The sequence below is a fragment of the Notolabrus celidotus genome, chromosome 11 (assembly GCF_009762535.1).
Source record: "Notolabrus celidotus isolate fNotCel1 chromosome 11, fNotCel1.pri, whole genome shotgun sequence".
Classification (NCBI taxonomy): domain Eukaryota; kingdom Metazoa; phylum Chordata; class Actinopteri; order Labriformes; family Labridae; genus Notolabrus; species Notolabrus celidotus.
In genome coordinates, this window is record NC_048282.1 from 14449970 (window position 1) to 14467309 (window position 17340).

Genomic DNA, 17340 nt, shown 5'->3' on the forward strand with positions numbered 1-17340 from the left:
ACACACGGGTAAGTCATATGGATGCATTTGGCCATTGAATGCTGTAACCATGGTTTATATCTGTGCTTTTTTCATAATTTTTTTATGTACACCGAATATGACCGTGAGAGATTGAAATTGTCCACACAGCCATAAAGTGAAATATGTGTCAGTTTATGGCAACACCTCTGCTTTTTAAACTGGGACAAGAGTCAGCAAAGCAAAAAGGTGCATCTGCAGGATCTGCAGAAACAGAGAAATGTACTATAAAGTAGTAAGTTGTGGCACACACATTGTATGGGGTTGGGTTAAGGCCTAGTTAAGCAGTTGGGGTTTTATGGGCACTGGCTGGACATCTTTCCAAAATGATCCAATGCCTTACACAGGTTTCTCCAGAGGAAGAGAGAGAGAATGAGAGAGAGAGAGAGAGAGAGAGAGAGAGAGAGAGAGAGAGAGAGAGAGAGAGAGAGAGAGAGAGAGAGAGAGAGAGAGAGAGGATGGGACATATTAAGCAAAAAAGAGGGGGAAAACTGCTGCCTCTACAGACGGAGACTGTTCCTTGGATAAAAGTTGTTATGGGACTCAAAGGGGCCAGGCTATTCTTCAGCCCCTTTACATGGGTCATTTCCTATCAGCACTGGCAACTGGCCCAGCCACACACATACTAGCATGCACTGCACTCACTCAGACTCTCTCTCTCTCTCACACACACACACACACACACACACACACACACACACACACACACACACACACACACACACACACACACACACACACACACAATAAAGGCATTCCTTGGTCATTACTGCCGCACACATTTTGCCACCATGACATGAAACAACACACAAACCTTGTGTTCACCCCCTTCCTTGTCTCTGCCTCTTGCTGACAAAATAATGCTGTTTCTTTTACACACATCCACACACCCAGCTAGGACACCTCAGTCATGTCACTCACCTGGTCCCCTGTGAGGTGACAGGCGGCGAGGTTCTGCTCCTCGAATGTCGGGGCAGAGCGGACGTATTTGAGCCAGCTGTTGCTGGTGACGTCCAGGCTTGTGTCCAGCGCAAACTTGATGTTGCCCATGTCGTTGACCACCTGTTGGAGAGAAACAAGTTAATACCATAAGAATTCACCCGAATTGAAATATGTAGAGTTTCGGCACATTTCTATAAACAGCTTTCAAAGGGAGGCTAAGGCATTTTTATGATGCACAACAGGGTGTAGAGAGAGGGTGCCAGGAGTTTGATGTCAATCAACCTTAAGACAAACAGAAGCAACATGTCAGTGGGTGTTAAGACCACCTAACCTTGTCAATCCTGACAACAAGAAGAGGGGAGAGGAAGAGGAGGAGAAAGGAGGAGGGAGTAGACAAACTGTGGCTTCTTTCACTTGTCTGAAGACTTTCTCTGGCACATATTGATCACCCTTTGTAACCTCTTCGCCCCCCCCCGAGACTCCACTAGCAGGTTTTATGTTACCCGCTTTCCCAGGGAATGAAGGAGGATGGAGGTAGAGGTGAAGCAGGAAGCAGAGGAGGAGGCGAAGGAGAGAAGAGGGGCTTATTGTTGAGCAAAAAAGTGAGGGGAAAACCAGGAAGGGGTAACAATGCTTTATGTTTTCACAAAAGAGGATCTACTTCTTCAAAGAAATGTAACTCAATACTCGACATTATCAGTCAGCAACTAAGTTATTAGAGATCAATTACAGTGTTTTTGAAATACATTTTCACAGAGTTTTCAAAGAGTGCATTATTTTTTTAGAGCTGGAAATTATCTTTCTGCTTTAAGGTGCTATGTTGTGTGTGTATTTCTATCCGTGCATGTTTGGTGTTAATAGTGCTATGGAATCTGGGGGATCCGTGGGTGGCTCGGCTCAAACCCACAAGCTCACCCCTTCCTCAAAGTTGGGGTTGGAGCTCCAATTTCGCCCCAGCGCTGCATGTGATACTAAGCCTGTGTGAATCCTCCAGGGAGAGGTGGCCTGAGACAGAGCAACTCCTCTAATTACCACTCCCAATCAGCCTGGCCCTGAGTCCAGCTCTGACCTTTAGCTCGAGCCTCTGAGCTCCTAATCACAGTCAAATGCCCACTGAAGGAAATCGAGGTGTGATAGAGAAGAACCAAGAAGCCATCTGACGTTTTTAGATGTGCAAAGTTCGCGAACCTCTCTAACTGCCTGCTTTATCTGAAGGCATGTTCATGCTTTTTTTCCCCCAGCTCGTAAAGTGTGAATAGTCATGTTCTGTTTTGTCTGGGCGAGCGTGCAGAAGGTGTATTTTGGTGGGTGGGGGTGCAGGTGCCAAAATTGGGGAGTAAATATGTAATGGGTCTGGTTTGGAGGTGTGGAAAAACTGCCATGTGCTTTTTTAAAACAACACGGCAACAGTTTGAGACGAAAGTATTGTGCTTGGTTAAGTTAACAGCTTTACATACAAAACACCACGCTGCTTTTAAGCCAAGGTGAGAATAGCTTCTTTCACTGTATGCTCTTGTTTTTAGTAAAACAATGCCGCTAAGTGTGTTGGCTAAAAATAATCAAAACCTTTGACCTATGTATGGACAGGCTGTTCCACCAGCCTGAAATAAAAACTGTGGCTACTGCTTATGTAAATGGATTTGCTGATTGTGAGAGTGGTGAATTCAAATCAGTTCCTGTTTTGTATGTTCAGGGATTCACACTGAGATACTGAGATGGAAATAATGTGATAATGTCCACTGGAGGAGCTTATATATAAAACCTGAATTTGATCCATCCCTCACCCTCTACATCTACAGCTACTGCCTCTTTCTGCTTCCACTTTACAACTTAAACACTCGGCTTGATCGAGTCCAGGCCTTTATTTTATGTGTGAAAACAGTCACTGAAAGCTAACCAGGCATACCCCCGCCTACACACCTACTACTCCACCCAATATCTTTTCTGCAGGCGGTGGAGTCAGAGTGCACTTGTCATGGCGTTGCCGGGGACCTGCGGCAGGTTTCCTACATGTTTTATGAACACATAGAGATCCAGATGGACTCAAGGTGGGATTGTTTCTTTTTCAGGCGGAATAGGTGTCGGCAGGAAAGTGGGAGACAGACTCGCATGCATTAATACTGCCATGCCAACATATGAGGCATGGTAGCATTCAACCACACATTGTGCCCCCTCCTTCTCCGACACACACACACACACACACACACACACACACACACACACACACACACACACACACACACACACACACACACACACACACACACACATACACACAGGTCTGATCAGGGACTTAATGAGCAGCAGACCTGCGTGTGTTGTGTTTTTGTCTGTGCATGGTTGTGTGCGTGTATGTGTGTGTGTGTGTGTGTAGACCGGGAGGCCTGCTAACACCCTGTCTCCGGGTGGAAGCCTGATTTATAAGGCTTCAAATGAGGTGCAACAGAGAAGGAGAGCCAGAACAAGCCCACGGCTGATTGTTTGTTTATTTACCTTTCTTTTTCTACCCCCCTCAACCACAGGAGGAGGAGGGAGGGGGGTGTAGTGGAAATCATCAGCTCCATGTGCAAAAGGGTTTTCACAAAACAAAGCAAACAAGGATACTTGGAGTTTTCCTCTAAAGTTCTCTCCCCGATGAGACGGTGACACTAAATATATCAAAAAGTCTGTTTGGCGGCCAGTTTTTCAACCACAACCATCTTGCACAAACATGTATACATCTATATGTATAGATACAACTTGCTATAAATGTGTAAAGCTCCTTATTCTCATTCTTTTCATATGCATGGATCAGTGATTTTTTTCACCAATCAAACTGATCTAACAAACGGCACATTTTATGGGTACTTCTGGTTTATAATAGATCACATCTTTAAGTTATTTCTCAGTGCACAGGATAGAAAGAGTAGCAGTCACGTGATCAAACACAAGGTTGATTTGGAAGAGGAAACAAAGTCATAATTCACAGATTTCCTGGGTTCAACAGTAAATGAAAGAAGTTTTAACAGTTGTAAGCTCACGCGGTTTCCTTGTGTTCTTTGGTATTATTGTCAACAATTTAAGGTTCTTATAGATTTAGGTTATGGTTTAGATAATCCTTACACAGTTCGAAGATCAATCACCAGCCTGTGTCACTTTTGGCGTCACATCTTGTTGTAGTAATCACGTAGAGTATCTTGGTTTAATATGGTTTCATAACTCAAATATATGATGACAAAAGTAAGAGGAAACTTCTTGCCCTTATAATCTCTGTTCATTCTTTCATTTACTTCAGTATCACTATCCAGACCTATAGTTTAACAGCATTAGAAAATATCTCACAGACACACAACACACACATGAACCAGCACATGCACGTGCACACAGACACAATAAGACTGGAGTGAAAGAGAAGCGGCTCTGAGTGGACAGGATGCAGGGCAAACTCCACAGGAAGCTCTGATAAGAGCTCAACACTTATATCGCTCCTCATAACACAAAGGGGAACCTTTGACAGCTAGGAACCTTTAATGGATGTCTCGGCATGCCCTCTCCTCAGCCAGTTATATCTGACGGATGTGTGTGGCGTGCAGGGCTGAATTAGTAGAGGAAAGTTGCTTGTACGGGTAGACGTTGGTGACAAGGTACATATTACTTTCTGTATGACGGCGGGCAGAAAATGGAAATGGCAGCTCAGAGCACAGTGGCGATTGTGATTTCGATTTGAGATGGAGATAGAAGCAGACTTATAGCATGTGAGAAGTAACTGTGCGGTTATTGTATGTCTCTAATAGAATATTTTTACAAAGTGTGACCTTAGTGCAATGCTGCTCTGCCCTTGGTTTCAATGTGTGAACACACCCTTGTTTGCATGAATTTGTGTACTTTATGTGGCAGCGATAAGCAAGAGAGTCATTATTCTCAAACTCAGTGTTGGAACTTCAATCTCACTTGTCTCCAGATTTTTTCCAAGATGCTATATGGTCAAAACCTTACACTGCAGCAGGTTTGGAACTCTGCAGTATTGCACTGACTTTTTTTTTTACACCAAGCAGCATCAAAAAAGCAGCAAGTAATGGCTATCCATCCTTGTAAAGTGTACCGAACACGTCTTTTTTAGTAAAGCAAAAATCCTAAAAAGACATAGAGAAGCACACTATTTTTGCTTGAGTTATGTAAGAGATTTCCCTATGTTTAAGTGTCTCGGTCTGCTGAAGTTATGAAAGAAGAAAAAAAAAGAGTTTTTTTTCTCACGCTTGGTAACAACCATGAGACTGATGCTCATGCTAGGTCTTTTTAAAATCTCCTTTGATTAAAAATTCAAAAATGTCAGGGAACACAAGCAGAAAAAGACTGAATAAAAGACTAGGATGAAGGATTGTGTGCACTTCTTCTTGAGGCAGCTAGGGGGCAGCCTGGTATGAAATCTCTCCCTGTAGAGGAGCAGGAGTGGAAATAAAACTTCCATCCTCTCTCTGCAGCTGCACACACAAACAAAAAACAATTTAAAAATTGTAGACAAAGTAAGTACTACATGCACACATACCCCCTCTGTTTTACCCTGAAGAGCGAGAGCGCCAGAGATGGAAACAGCGCAGTGACAGTGACAGATTGAGTGGCTGTGAAGTGGGCTGCAGAGCTGGTTGTTAGAGGTGTTGCAAATTAAGCTGCAGGACGACTAACAAGAAATAAAGAAGTGTGTGTGAGAGTGTGTATCCTTTCTGGAGAAGGATCTGTTTCTAGTTGGGAGGCCCCTGAACACGCACACATGCATACACACACACACATAGACAGACTAATAAAGCGGCTGACAGAGTACAGATCCCCACAGCCTCTGATGTGTTTGTGCACATTCACATTTGCGTGTATGTGTGTGTCTGTGTGTGTGTTGTGTGTTTGTGTGATGGATGGGAGCCTGCAGAGATGACCCTACCCTGCCACATCACTCAACGGTCTAAATTATTGTGTGTATGTCAGCGTTTGTGTGTGTGTGTGGAGGTGAGAGGTGGACAGGCACACAAGGGGTCCTGTCAATGAGCCTTCTCTTGGAGCAGAGAGAAAAATACAGAGAGTTAAAGACAGGAAGACATCCAGAGAGAGAGAGAGAGAGAGAGAGAGAGAGAGAGAGAGAGATTATTTTCATTTATTTCCTTCAATGGATGTTACGGTTATGTGTCAGTTTAGGAACAGCATAGGTATGAAGGAAGATAAAACCATCAGGTCAATTTTGATTTTGATTTTAAACAATTTTCACAAATAGCTTCAATGCCTCTGATTACAAATTGTTTGTGTAAATAAACGTATCACAATATAGACAGTCAAGTTTGTTTGCATGGCGTAGACATTGTTTGATGTACATAGAATAAAAAAGCATAAATCAAAAAATGCACAAAAACTATATCTATGATAAGATTTCACACTCCTTGAATTTGTGCTCAGGTGTTTAAAACAATCTAATTTTCAGTCGTTTCCAAACTATTTCCAAATAATTTGTTTTTAACATTTTTCACACATTCATAACTATTGTGTGACAAACATTAAACATACTCATATACAGTAACATTAAGATTCCATGCTCTAAAGGTTTGCAAAATAAGGCTTTGAAATGATTCCTCAACAAACTCAAAATCTGACCAACCCTCACCCTGCAAAATAGAAAAATGTGCAAAATGATGTTGGCTAAGCAACACATCAAAGAAGACAGGAGAGTTGGTTTTCCTTATAGAGGCCTCAGTTTCTGCAATCAGTTCAAGATCCAGTTCCGTCAAAGTGTAACATTTATCACTTTAGAGGAATCTGCTGTCACAGCACTGCTCTGATGGTGACGTTGACAGTTAATATAAGGAATAATTCCTCTTTTTTTTCACCAAAATTTCTCGGCTAGGTCAGAGTGTGGAACAGACATGAGTCCATGCAGGTGTCAGTGCTGCACATTGAGCCTTAGTTTGATTCTGTATGTTTTCCCCTTTCTGCAAATCTCCTGCACGTGTTCTGTCACAAACAAAGAATTAAAGCACCTTCAAACATCAGAAAAAAATAAAGAATTACAAATGTTATCTACATGCTTTCTTTAAATATGTTAAATGGGATAAGACATACGCACTGCAACCATCCAAGCCCACCAAATCAGGTAGACATTGTGGACTTAAATTTAAAGCACTGTAAAAATTGTATAGAAGACTTAGCTGTCACTAAAACATCCTTACATTAAGGTGATTGAGTTCAAATATTTAGTAAAACTAAAATGTCCAAATAGAGTGAATAACCAGAAGAGCCAGTGTGCTTCATCAGGAGGAACCATGCTGAGAGTATAGATTGGGCCTTTAAAAATAGAGTGCGTATACCTGTGTCTATGTGTACACACACATACATGTGTGTGTGTAAGGCCAATTACTGATGCTGGTAATAGTACACCTGTGAAGCCATGTCTGGCAGCCTAATGGCAGCTAAAGAGTAAACTGGCTGTAAATCCATATACATGCACAGACACACACACATTCATTGCGTGCACACACAAACACATACACACACTATCAATTATCAATTGTTTGTCCGTCAAAGGCAAAAGGTGTGTGTGTATGTTCCCTGCATGAGCATTTGTTGTACTCCTTGCAGAATGTTTGCAAGGAGTTGCAGTGTGTTTAAGGTTTCTAGTGTAAGCAGTGTGAGGCTGGAGTGTGTTGGCAGTGTGTGAGTGTATGCATGTAGAGTGTGAAGGTGAGTGAAGGCATGTTAAATGTGACCCATTTTATCTGGGCTGGGCAGCCATCGACATAATTAAAAACCAGGCAGGCAGGCCAGGGAGGGCCTGGGGCCTTGTAAAAGCCATCTGGGTTGTAGTGTATGCAGTGTGTGTGTGTGTGTGTGTGTGTGTGTGTGTGTGTGTGTGTGTGTGTGTGTGTGTGTGTGTGTGTGTGCATGTGTGTGTGTGTGCATGTGTGTGTGTGGTTGTGTGTGTGTGTGTGTGTGTGTGTGTGTGTGTGTGTGTGTGTGTGTGTGTGTGTGTGTGTGTGTGTGTCTTGTGTGTGTCTTTATGCATTGTGTCAGAATGTGGCCCACCTCATTAATGGCCCAACTCGGTACTCTTAAATCAGCGTCTCTACAGTCACCATCACGCAGCTATCATTTGTGGTGAGCGTGCATGTGCCACACTGAGAACAGCATGTGAAAAGTTTCCCTGTCAATCTCCCACACTCACAAAATCATTGTGACATCAAATCAATTTTGAATCATACTTCTTTTCCCCCTCACTGACACCTGAACAATAATTCCCATACAGGTGGCATTACGAGGTTAAAGCAATTGATTTATGAAACTGATTTTATTTAGGAGCTGTTAAATTTTGAAGATTTACAAACAATGAAGCACAGATGACCAAAAATTAATAAAATATGTATTTCTGATTAAAGTTCTGCAGTATATACAAATATAATAATTCCCTCATGATATAATAGTTTTAATTTACTTCTTGATAATGTTGTAGTTTAACAATGAGGGGCAACTACTTCATATTGTGTGCCACAGATGATATAATAATACAAATCATATGGATAGTTAGATTTAGAGCTTTCAATTAATTTTCAATTTTGAAGTCTGCAAAGTTATTTTTCACTATCATATTATCAGAAGTTGCGGAGGTTGTTTTTTTCCCACATCAAATAATTAAAAAAAATCTAACAATAACCATGAACAGATTCGGGCAGCATATACGTCTTCACATGTGTGTATCAAGTGATTACGTAGGCGCAGCAACGCTTTTTTATTTTTAGCGTCACACCACTATGTCCACCTCCGCACCCCTGCAGCTCGATGAGCAGGTTGCCATGTGCTGGGTTGCCAGGTAAGGGTAACTTAAAACAGGAAGCGTGTGCACCTTAAAAGAAGAGAAGCAGTGAGTTTCCAGGCTGGACCCCATTAATGAAATGACTTTGTGTTATTTACAGCCACTTGTTAAAGGGCTGGATGAGTGTGTGTAACAGTGCTTGTGTGTGTGCTCAATGTGTATGCCGTCCTTCACGTGCTGTGTGTCTGTGCAGGTGATGGTGCTTATGTGCACTACTTTTTACCCTTGAACATGTGGGATTTTTTTGTACATGTGATGTGTTCATTACAAGTGCATGTGTGTGTGTGTGTGTGTATGTGTATGTGTATGAGTGAGTGTGTGTGTGTGTGTGTGTGTGTGTGTGTGTGTGTGTGTGTGTGTGTGTGTGTGTGTGTGTGTGTACTGGGGTTACCATCATGCCATGTCTGTTTTACTGTTGGACAGCCTTTTTACAGGCCGGCCTTTATGATATGTATTTAGGGCAATTAGTGAGCAGATATATTGGCTCATTACGGTGAAGCAGGTGCAGTGTGTAAATGGGGAAATATATGAACAGTACATCAGGGTCACACACGCAGGGTCTGCAGTGTTTGAAAGCTAACAACTAGACAGACTGTGTGACAAACAGGAGCAGACGCACTGAACTCAGAGCCAGACTGAGGGAACATTGTCTTGTTCTAGCCTTTGTCACAGAAATCAAAAGATCAATGAAGAACACTTCCTAAGCTTTGAAATAAGTGAAAAGAATTGTTGCCAGGCTAGAAAAGAGAAGAAAAAAAGATCTCTAACTGGTTCATTATTAACCGAGAGAAAGGAAGAGTTTGTAAGGAATGTGTTTATAGGTTGGGAGGAATGCTCAGTGAGTAAAGTGGTTATTTATTGGCTACAAGAACTTGTAGTGTTTGAAGGTGCTGCTGGTTGGTCTAGAAAGGGTCCACAAATACTGGCACACATGCCCTATTGATACCTTTATTTTTTTTAATTGACTCACATCTTTAAACATTGTGCTTTGAGTGTTCTTAGAATCGTAGAGATTGCAGATGCAGGTGCTAACATATGAGCGGGATTTTCTTGCAGTTGCCAATGTTAATGATGTGTACTTCAAGAAACATTAAAACAAGAGCTCTACTTAGTAAAACATTATGAAGAAGAGGATAAGTATGGATCTCCAAATCAGCAGTGGTAGATTTCTCTTTTGTGAGCTCTCATATTTGGGGAATAAAATTAAATTTCCTGAACTCACGCAAAGCAACTAAATCAATCAAGCCTAATGCATCCATGCCAGGAAAAATGGCAAATAAAAACACGAGGAAGTGTGCATTCAACACTAACACAACTTGACCTCCACTCTATCGACTGACATCGGAAGGGAAACACAGAATGGGACAATTGCTGGAACTGTGCAAACACAAATAAGGAAGTGGTGCTTAGTCCAAATTTGTAGAACATGCAACACCATTAATTATTTATTAACACCCGAATAAAGGAATACTTCCTTCAACAACATTTGCTTTTTTGATCAAACGGTGACCGACGGAGGGAGTGTGGAGCAGAAGAAGACGACGTGTGACAAAAAGTATTCATTTACAGTTCTGTTTTCAGTGATCTAAACCAGACAACAGGAGTTTCCAAATAAAAACGGAGAGAGAATTTTTCCCTCTGTATGTCAGCTTCTGCTCAGCATCAAATCAAAGTTAGTCTAAACACTTAACTCATCTACTACCTCATTCTTTTAATCTCATGAAAAGGAGCTGATGCTGAACAGAACTCTTTGCAATCCATCCAACCGTACAGGTATGCTTTTGGTGAAATGCCATTTGGTCTCTGCACTGTAGAGTCGTGGCTTCCTCCAAGATCAATGATTTGGCAGGACAGCAGAGAGATTAAACGAGATGAAATGTAAAATTTGAGGAACTCAAAACTCAAACCCCCCAAAAGACTCACATTTTCCTCTTTCTTTTTGTCCTGTTGTCCTGTTTTAAGTCATCATAACTCGTACTCCACCTGCAGCAGGTTTGAATTTAACAGTTCAAATCACCAAAAAGAGCACTTTTTGGACTTAAAATTGCCACCCAAAAGACTATTTTGCAGCAGCAGTCATGGACAGCATGTTGCAGAACCTCTATGTGGGGACATATTGGAACCATTTGAGTAGAGCTCTTGGTTTACTGTGACAACCGCTTTCATCATCTCCCCTCTCCCCCTGCATCTCACCTGTAGTGAGACGCCCAAATTTAACTTCTTGGTTGAGAGACTAGAAATAACAGACTTTCAAAACAAAACAAATGCATGAAATTAAAAAAGTCATAGGACATAGACATAAGGGCTAATATTTAAAACCTCATCTTTACGAAAACCCTCAATTTAAAAACCTACTATTAGGTTAAGACTTAATTGATGAACATATTTCTATTTCTGTGAAAGAAGCCATTCCAACTCTAGTCCACTCTGTCTGGTGGTTGTACTAAGTAGCGATCTGCCCACAAGGATTAGCTGCAGCCACAGAGGCATACGTGATGCTATGAGACGTGTTACTCTCCTCGAACAGGATTAGTAGAATATCTGGCTATTCTCATCTCAACCAGAGGATCATTTCATGTGTGTGTTCTCACCAGGGCTCAGTGTGTGGCTGCTGAGCATAGCGCTACTATAGGAGTGTGTCTCAGGCCAACACCAACCTAAGACACTGTACTACTCCACACACATGGAGGGCACAACAGGGGCTGAGACTAGCCAGGCCAAGAGGGCCAATAAAGCTGACTCTCTGAATGTTGGGCCTGCTGGCAAGAAGCAGAGGAAAAGACCTATTTCACTGTTGTGTAAACCATTGTTTCATTTCCACACTTCTCTCTCCCTCTCTCTGCTCTGATATTTCACAGGGTTTTTGGCCCCCGTTCAAGTGTGAACACAATACAGCTATTGAGATCATGGCTCGCACCTCCTGGCCTGAACCAGGCTTTCGCTGTCTCAGCTTCCACCTCGTGCTCCAACCGCCATAGCTATCTCTTCCTTTCTATTCCTATCCTCATGGTTTTTGTTTTGTCTCTGGACGCTGCACAGGGAAAGTCACCACACCACTGTCCCAACCCCCAATCTTGTCATCGTAAGGTTCTGTCCTATTTCTGGCTCTGATGGACCCCAGTGTGCAGGTAATGAATCCTGGTTGGCCATCCCCACGGAGAGGCCCTTATATATAACTTTTAATTAAGAACGCTCATCCTCGTTCTCAAGAGGCAACTGCTTTGATAAGTCTGTGGCACTGTGTGTGTATGCACGTGCATGCGCGTATGTGTGTGTTTCAGAAGAGCCCCGCAGCCATCTGGTTTGTATTAGACACAATATTAAGAGTGTGTCAGTGGCCGAGGTCTGGCTGATGGCTATCAATCTGCCCTTTAATGTATGACAGGATATATGGAGGGATGGATGGATATAGGCCCCCCTCGGAGAAGCTAATGGCTAAACAGGCGCATTAAGGTGATTGAAACCCATAGTGGAGATGAGGCCCATTGTGGAGCTGCATGAGGAGGCTAGGGGGGGCTTTTTTTTATGTCCTATGGTCAAGGAGCTAGTAGAAAGTACAGGACAGCTTTTTGTGCCGACAGATGAATGGAAAGAGGGAGGAGAAGAAAGTAGAGGAGTAGAGATGAAAAGGTTAATACGACAATAAATATACAGAAAAGTCCAGAAAGGCAGGGGGAAAAAAGTCATGAAATGATAATTTGATACATCTGTTAAAAGTTTTATTTCATTTTCAGTTGAAAAATTATAGTTCACATTGGTTAGATGTTCACAACCTTTATTCCCTACAATTTTATTACACTTTAAAAGAATATATCATGATTAAAAAATAAGAAGAAATGTATCCACAGCCAATTTATTTGTCAGCTGCCCAACAGGGAAATAAAAAATATTTAAGTAATTAATTATACATAACTTCTTTTTTTTGTTTTATAAAATGCCAATGTTTCATGGACTATCATCATTAGATATGTGCCAATATAATTGGAAGCTGCCCAACAGGCAGATAAAAAGCAATCCCACATGACAACAATTAAACACTGCGTGTGCCTTTAATTTGCAGGATGGATAAAAAGGCTAGTAGGAAGTGAGGAGTTGAGGAGACAGAGAGATAAATGAGGAGGAGGAGCAGCTGTTGACACAAGCCCTCTCCTCTCTGTCAGATAAGAGATAACAGGGCTGCCAGTGTTTAGACGCACCATTAGTGGTGTCATCAATCACACACACACACACACACACACACACACACACACACACACACACACACACACACACATGTAGTCTCACACACGCAGTGGGGTGGAGGGCGATTACTGAGGGGGTGACAAAACATATTGCTCTGTTACTGCTTCAAGCATGTCTGACTACATCCTTTTCTTACAGCTCATCAGACACACACAGACACACAGACACACATACACATGCAGACACATACCCTCCTTGTAGCTGCATTGAATCTAGTTAAGCCAACAAGCATCAACACTTGAAGAACTGGAACTCTTAATACCAATGCAACAAAGAGAAAACAGGCAGCAGTCTGTAATTAAACTGAAGTGTGGATTAAATTAAAGGGTTTAATTTGTCTTCTTTTTGATGAACTTTACAGAGACAGGATAAGACATAGGTTTGAAATGTACTGATTACAGATAATATACATGTTTGACTACATGAATAAACAGTCACTCTAGCTGGTCAGCACCAGAATTACTAGTTGGTCTAATCAATTATTAGTATCTTTATTATTGTAGACTCAAAATGCCAGTCTCATATTGTGACTTTTTCTGGTGTACTATATCTTCTTAACATTTGCCAGCACCCCTTCCTGTCACCTTCATTACGCAATTTCTCTTGGCAATTCATAATAGCACCTAAACAGATTACCCATGGTGTTACATGACACTCACTTGTCTGTTTTCGCCAGAGTGCATGTCAAATTTATACAAGCTCACAAGTCTCTACAGTGTTACATAAATTAGGAAGACCAGAGTAAACAGTAGACAACAGCAATGTTAGCCTAGCTCTTCAATTCACAATAAACACAAGCCAACAGTGAATAAGTGGAGTAACAGCACTTCTTTTTTGCCACTTAAGCACTGCTGAAATGCTCTTCTCTGTTAACAAGTAAAAATGGCATCTCAGTATTTTCATCTGGAAAATTAAAGCTGTATGTAAAGTGATCGGCCAGAGGAATACAGAACCAGTACAGGCATGGAGTTGTAGACCTGCAAGGAGGAAGGCTGGTGGTGCTATCACTGCTAACATTAGCCACACTACGCAAAGTAACCCGACATTGCTTATCCACAGACTCTGTGACCTGATGTTTAGCCGCTTTAAATAAATTGTGCTCAACTTTCACAGATTTCTGGGTGTTTTCTTGCCTCTAGACATGTCTGTTAGACAAAATATAAACTACTATTTAAAGGATTAGGAAATCAGTCGCTTCAGAATGTCCCTTATTGATGCTTCGTGGCTAACCACTGGCAAACAAAATGTCTTCAATTTTGATTGCTAACATAATCACCCTTCAAACATCAACTCCGGACATTTTCTATAAAACATTCAGGCCCTGAGCGCTAGATTGTCTGTATTAGATGCTCACTCTACAAAGCGTATGAGGACCTTTATGAAGTAGCTAATAATTCTACAACAGTAGATAATATTAAATTAAAGCAAGCTATATATAATTTAAAGTAACTGAATTTTTCAAACACAGTGAAGTTTTCAAAGACTGCAGACTGTGTTTAAAGGGGGTTGGACAGAACAGGCTTTAAATGTGTATGCATATTAAAAAGCAGCATTAAGTTATATATCATTCATTTTATCCTATTGCCTTCAGCACAGGTTATACAAAGTTGTACAATGTACATTGGGGTCAGAAAAGGACAGAGAAAGGGCGCATATCCAACATTTACTCCCACCTGGAAACTTCTCATTAAAGCTTGAACGGCCCTCGGCATCAAAGTCGCCATTAAAGTCACACTAGAAAATAACAATGACTTTCAAACTATCCTTTGACTAATAACGCTGTCACCACAAGTTACTTGTGGCTTTGCAAAGAAGAGAAAAAAACTTTTTGTAGTGGTCCTGTGCTCCCCATGCTCCCATTAAAAGCTAAGGCATAATTTGGCCATTCACTAACAACTCTTGGAGAATGCTCCCCTCAAGGAACACAATCAGGCATAATTGGCCAATCAACATTGGGAACAAACACAACGATATACCTCACACAGTGAGCCTGTTGGATACGGTCATGTGGACAAGAACTCAATCACAAAAATAAAGAGGCAAAGGGTACAAAACACAGTTATAAACCAGTCTTTTGAAATGTAAATTGTTGAACATCTTTGTTTTTAAAGTGGAATAAATACAGGCAGAGTACAGTGGGGGAATCCTAGGAGAAGATCTGTGCTTTCATTGCCTCCTTACTAAAAATCTGTTTTACATAATATGTCTAATCAATGATTTCCAACGTCACTAGAGTAACATGTTTGTTTCTGCTGATATAAAAACATTTTAAACAGCAATATTCTGATCCTTTATTTGTGAGCTTGTGTTAACAAGACCCTGGTTATCAACATAACGGTGACAAAGGGTTCCATAATGTTCTGATTTCTGATTGTGAGATGATCCTATTGATAAATAATCATGCCTTTCTGGTTTGCATGTCAATAGTGCAAACTTGGAGGTGATAACATTTACAATGAGCAACAGGTTGTAGAAAAGTCATGGAAGTAGTGGGCATTTAAACAAAGGAATAACATAGTTTGAAACAAATTTTCCCTATTAGGTGAAAACCTCTTATGTTTAACAACTTCAATTATCTTCATAGTAATGCAGTATATATACAAGGAATATTACATTATAATCTATCGTTCTAATAATACAACTTTATCTAACAAACACAACCAATATAAGTTTTCTTTGTTTACATATTAACAAACCGAAACATTCTGACACAATAGGTGACCACCAATAATATATAATCCACCAAAAAATGCAAAGAACAAGATGCGCGGCCGCAACAAGCTAATGAGAAAGTAAAAATGGTGTCGCCCATGTGCATGTTTTTCACTGTCTCACACACTGGAGGATAGCACTATTGCAAACTGCAAAACATGTGTCACAAGTATTCCAAGTGGAGGAAAAAAGTTTTCTGGTGTGAACACAACAAATCTTTTAAGCCACCTGAAAAGTCGTCACCAGAACAAAGATGTATTGAGGACACATGAAACAGAAGGAGTGTTGTGGTGCCGATTTGAGAGCTGGCATTGAAAACTGAAGAAAGTTTACTAGAGACCCAAAGCTTAAATTATTAACAACAAAATCACTGAATTTATAGCATTTTTCCAAGGTGGAAGATCAGGAATTTAATCACCTGATGGTATTGAGAACAGTATCCCCAACCACTGCTACTTTGCAGACATATCTCAACCTACCAGGTGTGATGTGATCCTGACAAACATTCACAGTCTGATCGGCAACGACATCATTGACATAACTTTTACGTCGGAAATATAGATTTCTGACTTAAGTCCAGTGAATATGCTGAGTTTGACAACCCAGTGTCTGGATCAAGACTTAAACATGTAAGATTCCTCTGGTTAGCAGAAAAAATAAACCAAAGTCTTCCTTACCCTCAAGTGTGCATAAACTAAATATTTTGAAATGAACAATATCAAGAAAAATATCAGAAATCTTAACAGTATTGGCCATACAGAGCAGGTTATTATGAGTTATTGGTATCAGCCCCACATCATGTATCTCTAATCTTTGTGGTTTTTACATTTTTCATGAAGGATCAGTGAAGCCGCCATTTTTTAAACTATAATAATAAACACAAATGTCAACGATTACAGTTTTATTAAAAAAAGCTGAGAACCTGGGAAGGAACAGTACATTGAATAAATCTGGTGGCAGTCAAATGAGGCTGATCTATGGGGCTGTTTGAGTGTGATCAATAACACTGAGGACACTTAAGGTGCAGCGTATCATAGCTCAGCACTTAGACATCATTATCTATTATTGACTATTGATCAGGGCTGCTAAAAGGAGCCAATAAAAGCATAGTGGACTTAATTTGATAGACTTTATAAAGCCAATAGAAAGTATTTTAAGTTTATCAAGTGAATGAATGGAATAAATGCCTCATTTATGTTAAAACATGCCCTCAACCCAGGCAACTGTATTTACCATATCTACCTCTTTGCATTTGTTTTGGCAATATTTTAGTACTTGAAGGCATCATGAATATACATTTACATGCATTTACAACCACAATAAAATGAACATAATGTAATCTATTCATGTAAACAACTCCAGTATGTGTTTTTGTTTATGTACAGTATATCTCTTTTAATGTGGGCTTGAGCTTGTTAGTTGTACTAATTACTCCAAACAGCACAATGGATCTTTTTAGCCTGAAGGGCGTATCCACTATGACCTCCCCGTGTGCAGGGGCTCAGTAGTCCAGGGGGGTATTTAGAAGGTAAACATGTTGACTGCACCTCTACCCCACCATACCACCATCCATTTACCACCCCACACGTCCAATTAACGAGGCA

At 40.8% G+C, this 17340-nt stretch overlaps 1 protein-coding gene across 1 annotated transcript in view; it reads right to left on the reverse strand.

The window, feature by feature from the left end:
• The window catches only part of prdm16 (PR domain containing 16), a 124209-nt gene that overhangs the window by 22599 nt on the left and 84270 nt on the right, over window positions 1–17340 (reverse strand). Inside the window, 1 exon segment of the mRNA XM_034695351.1 lies at window positions 940–1080. Coding sequence (XP_034551242.1) covers window positions 940–1080 — 141 coding nt within the window.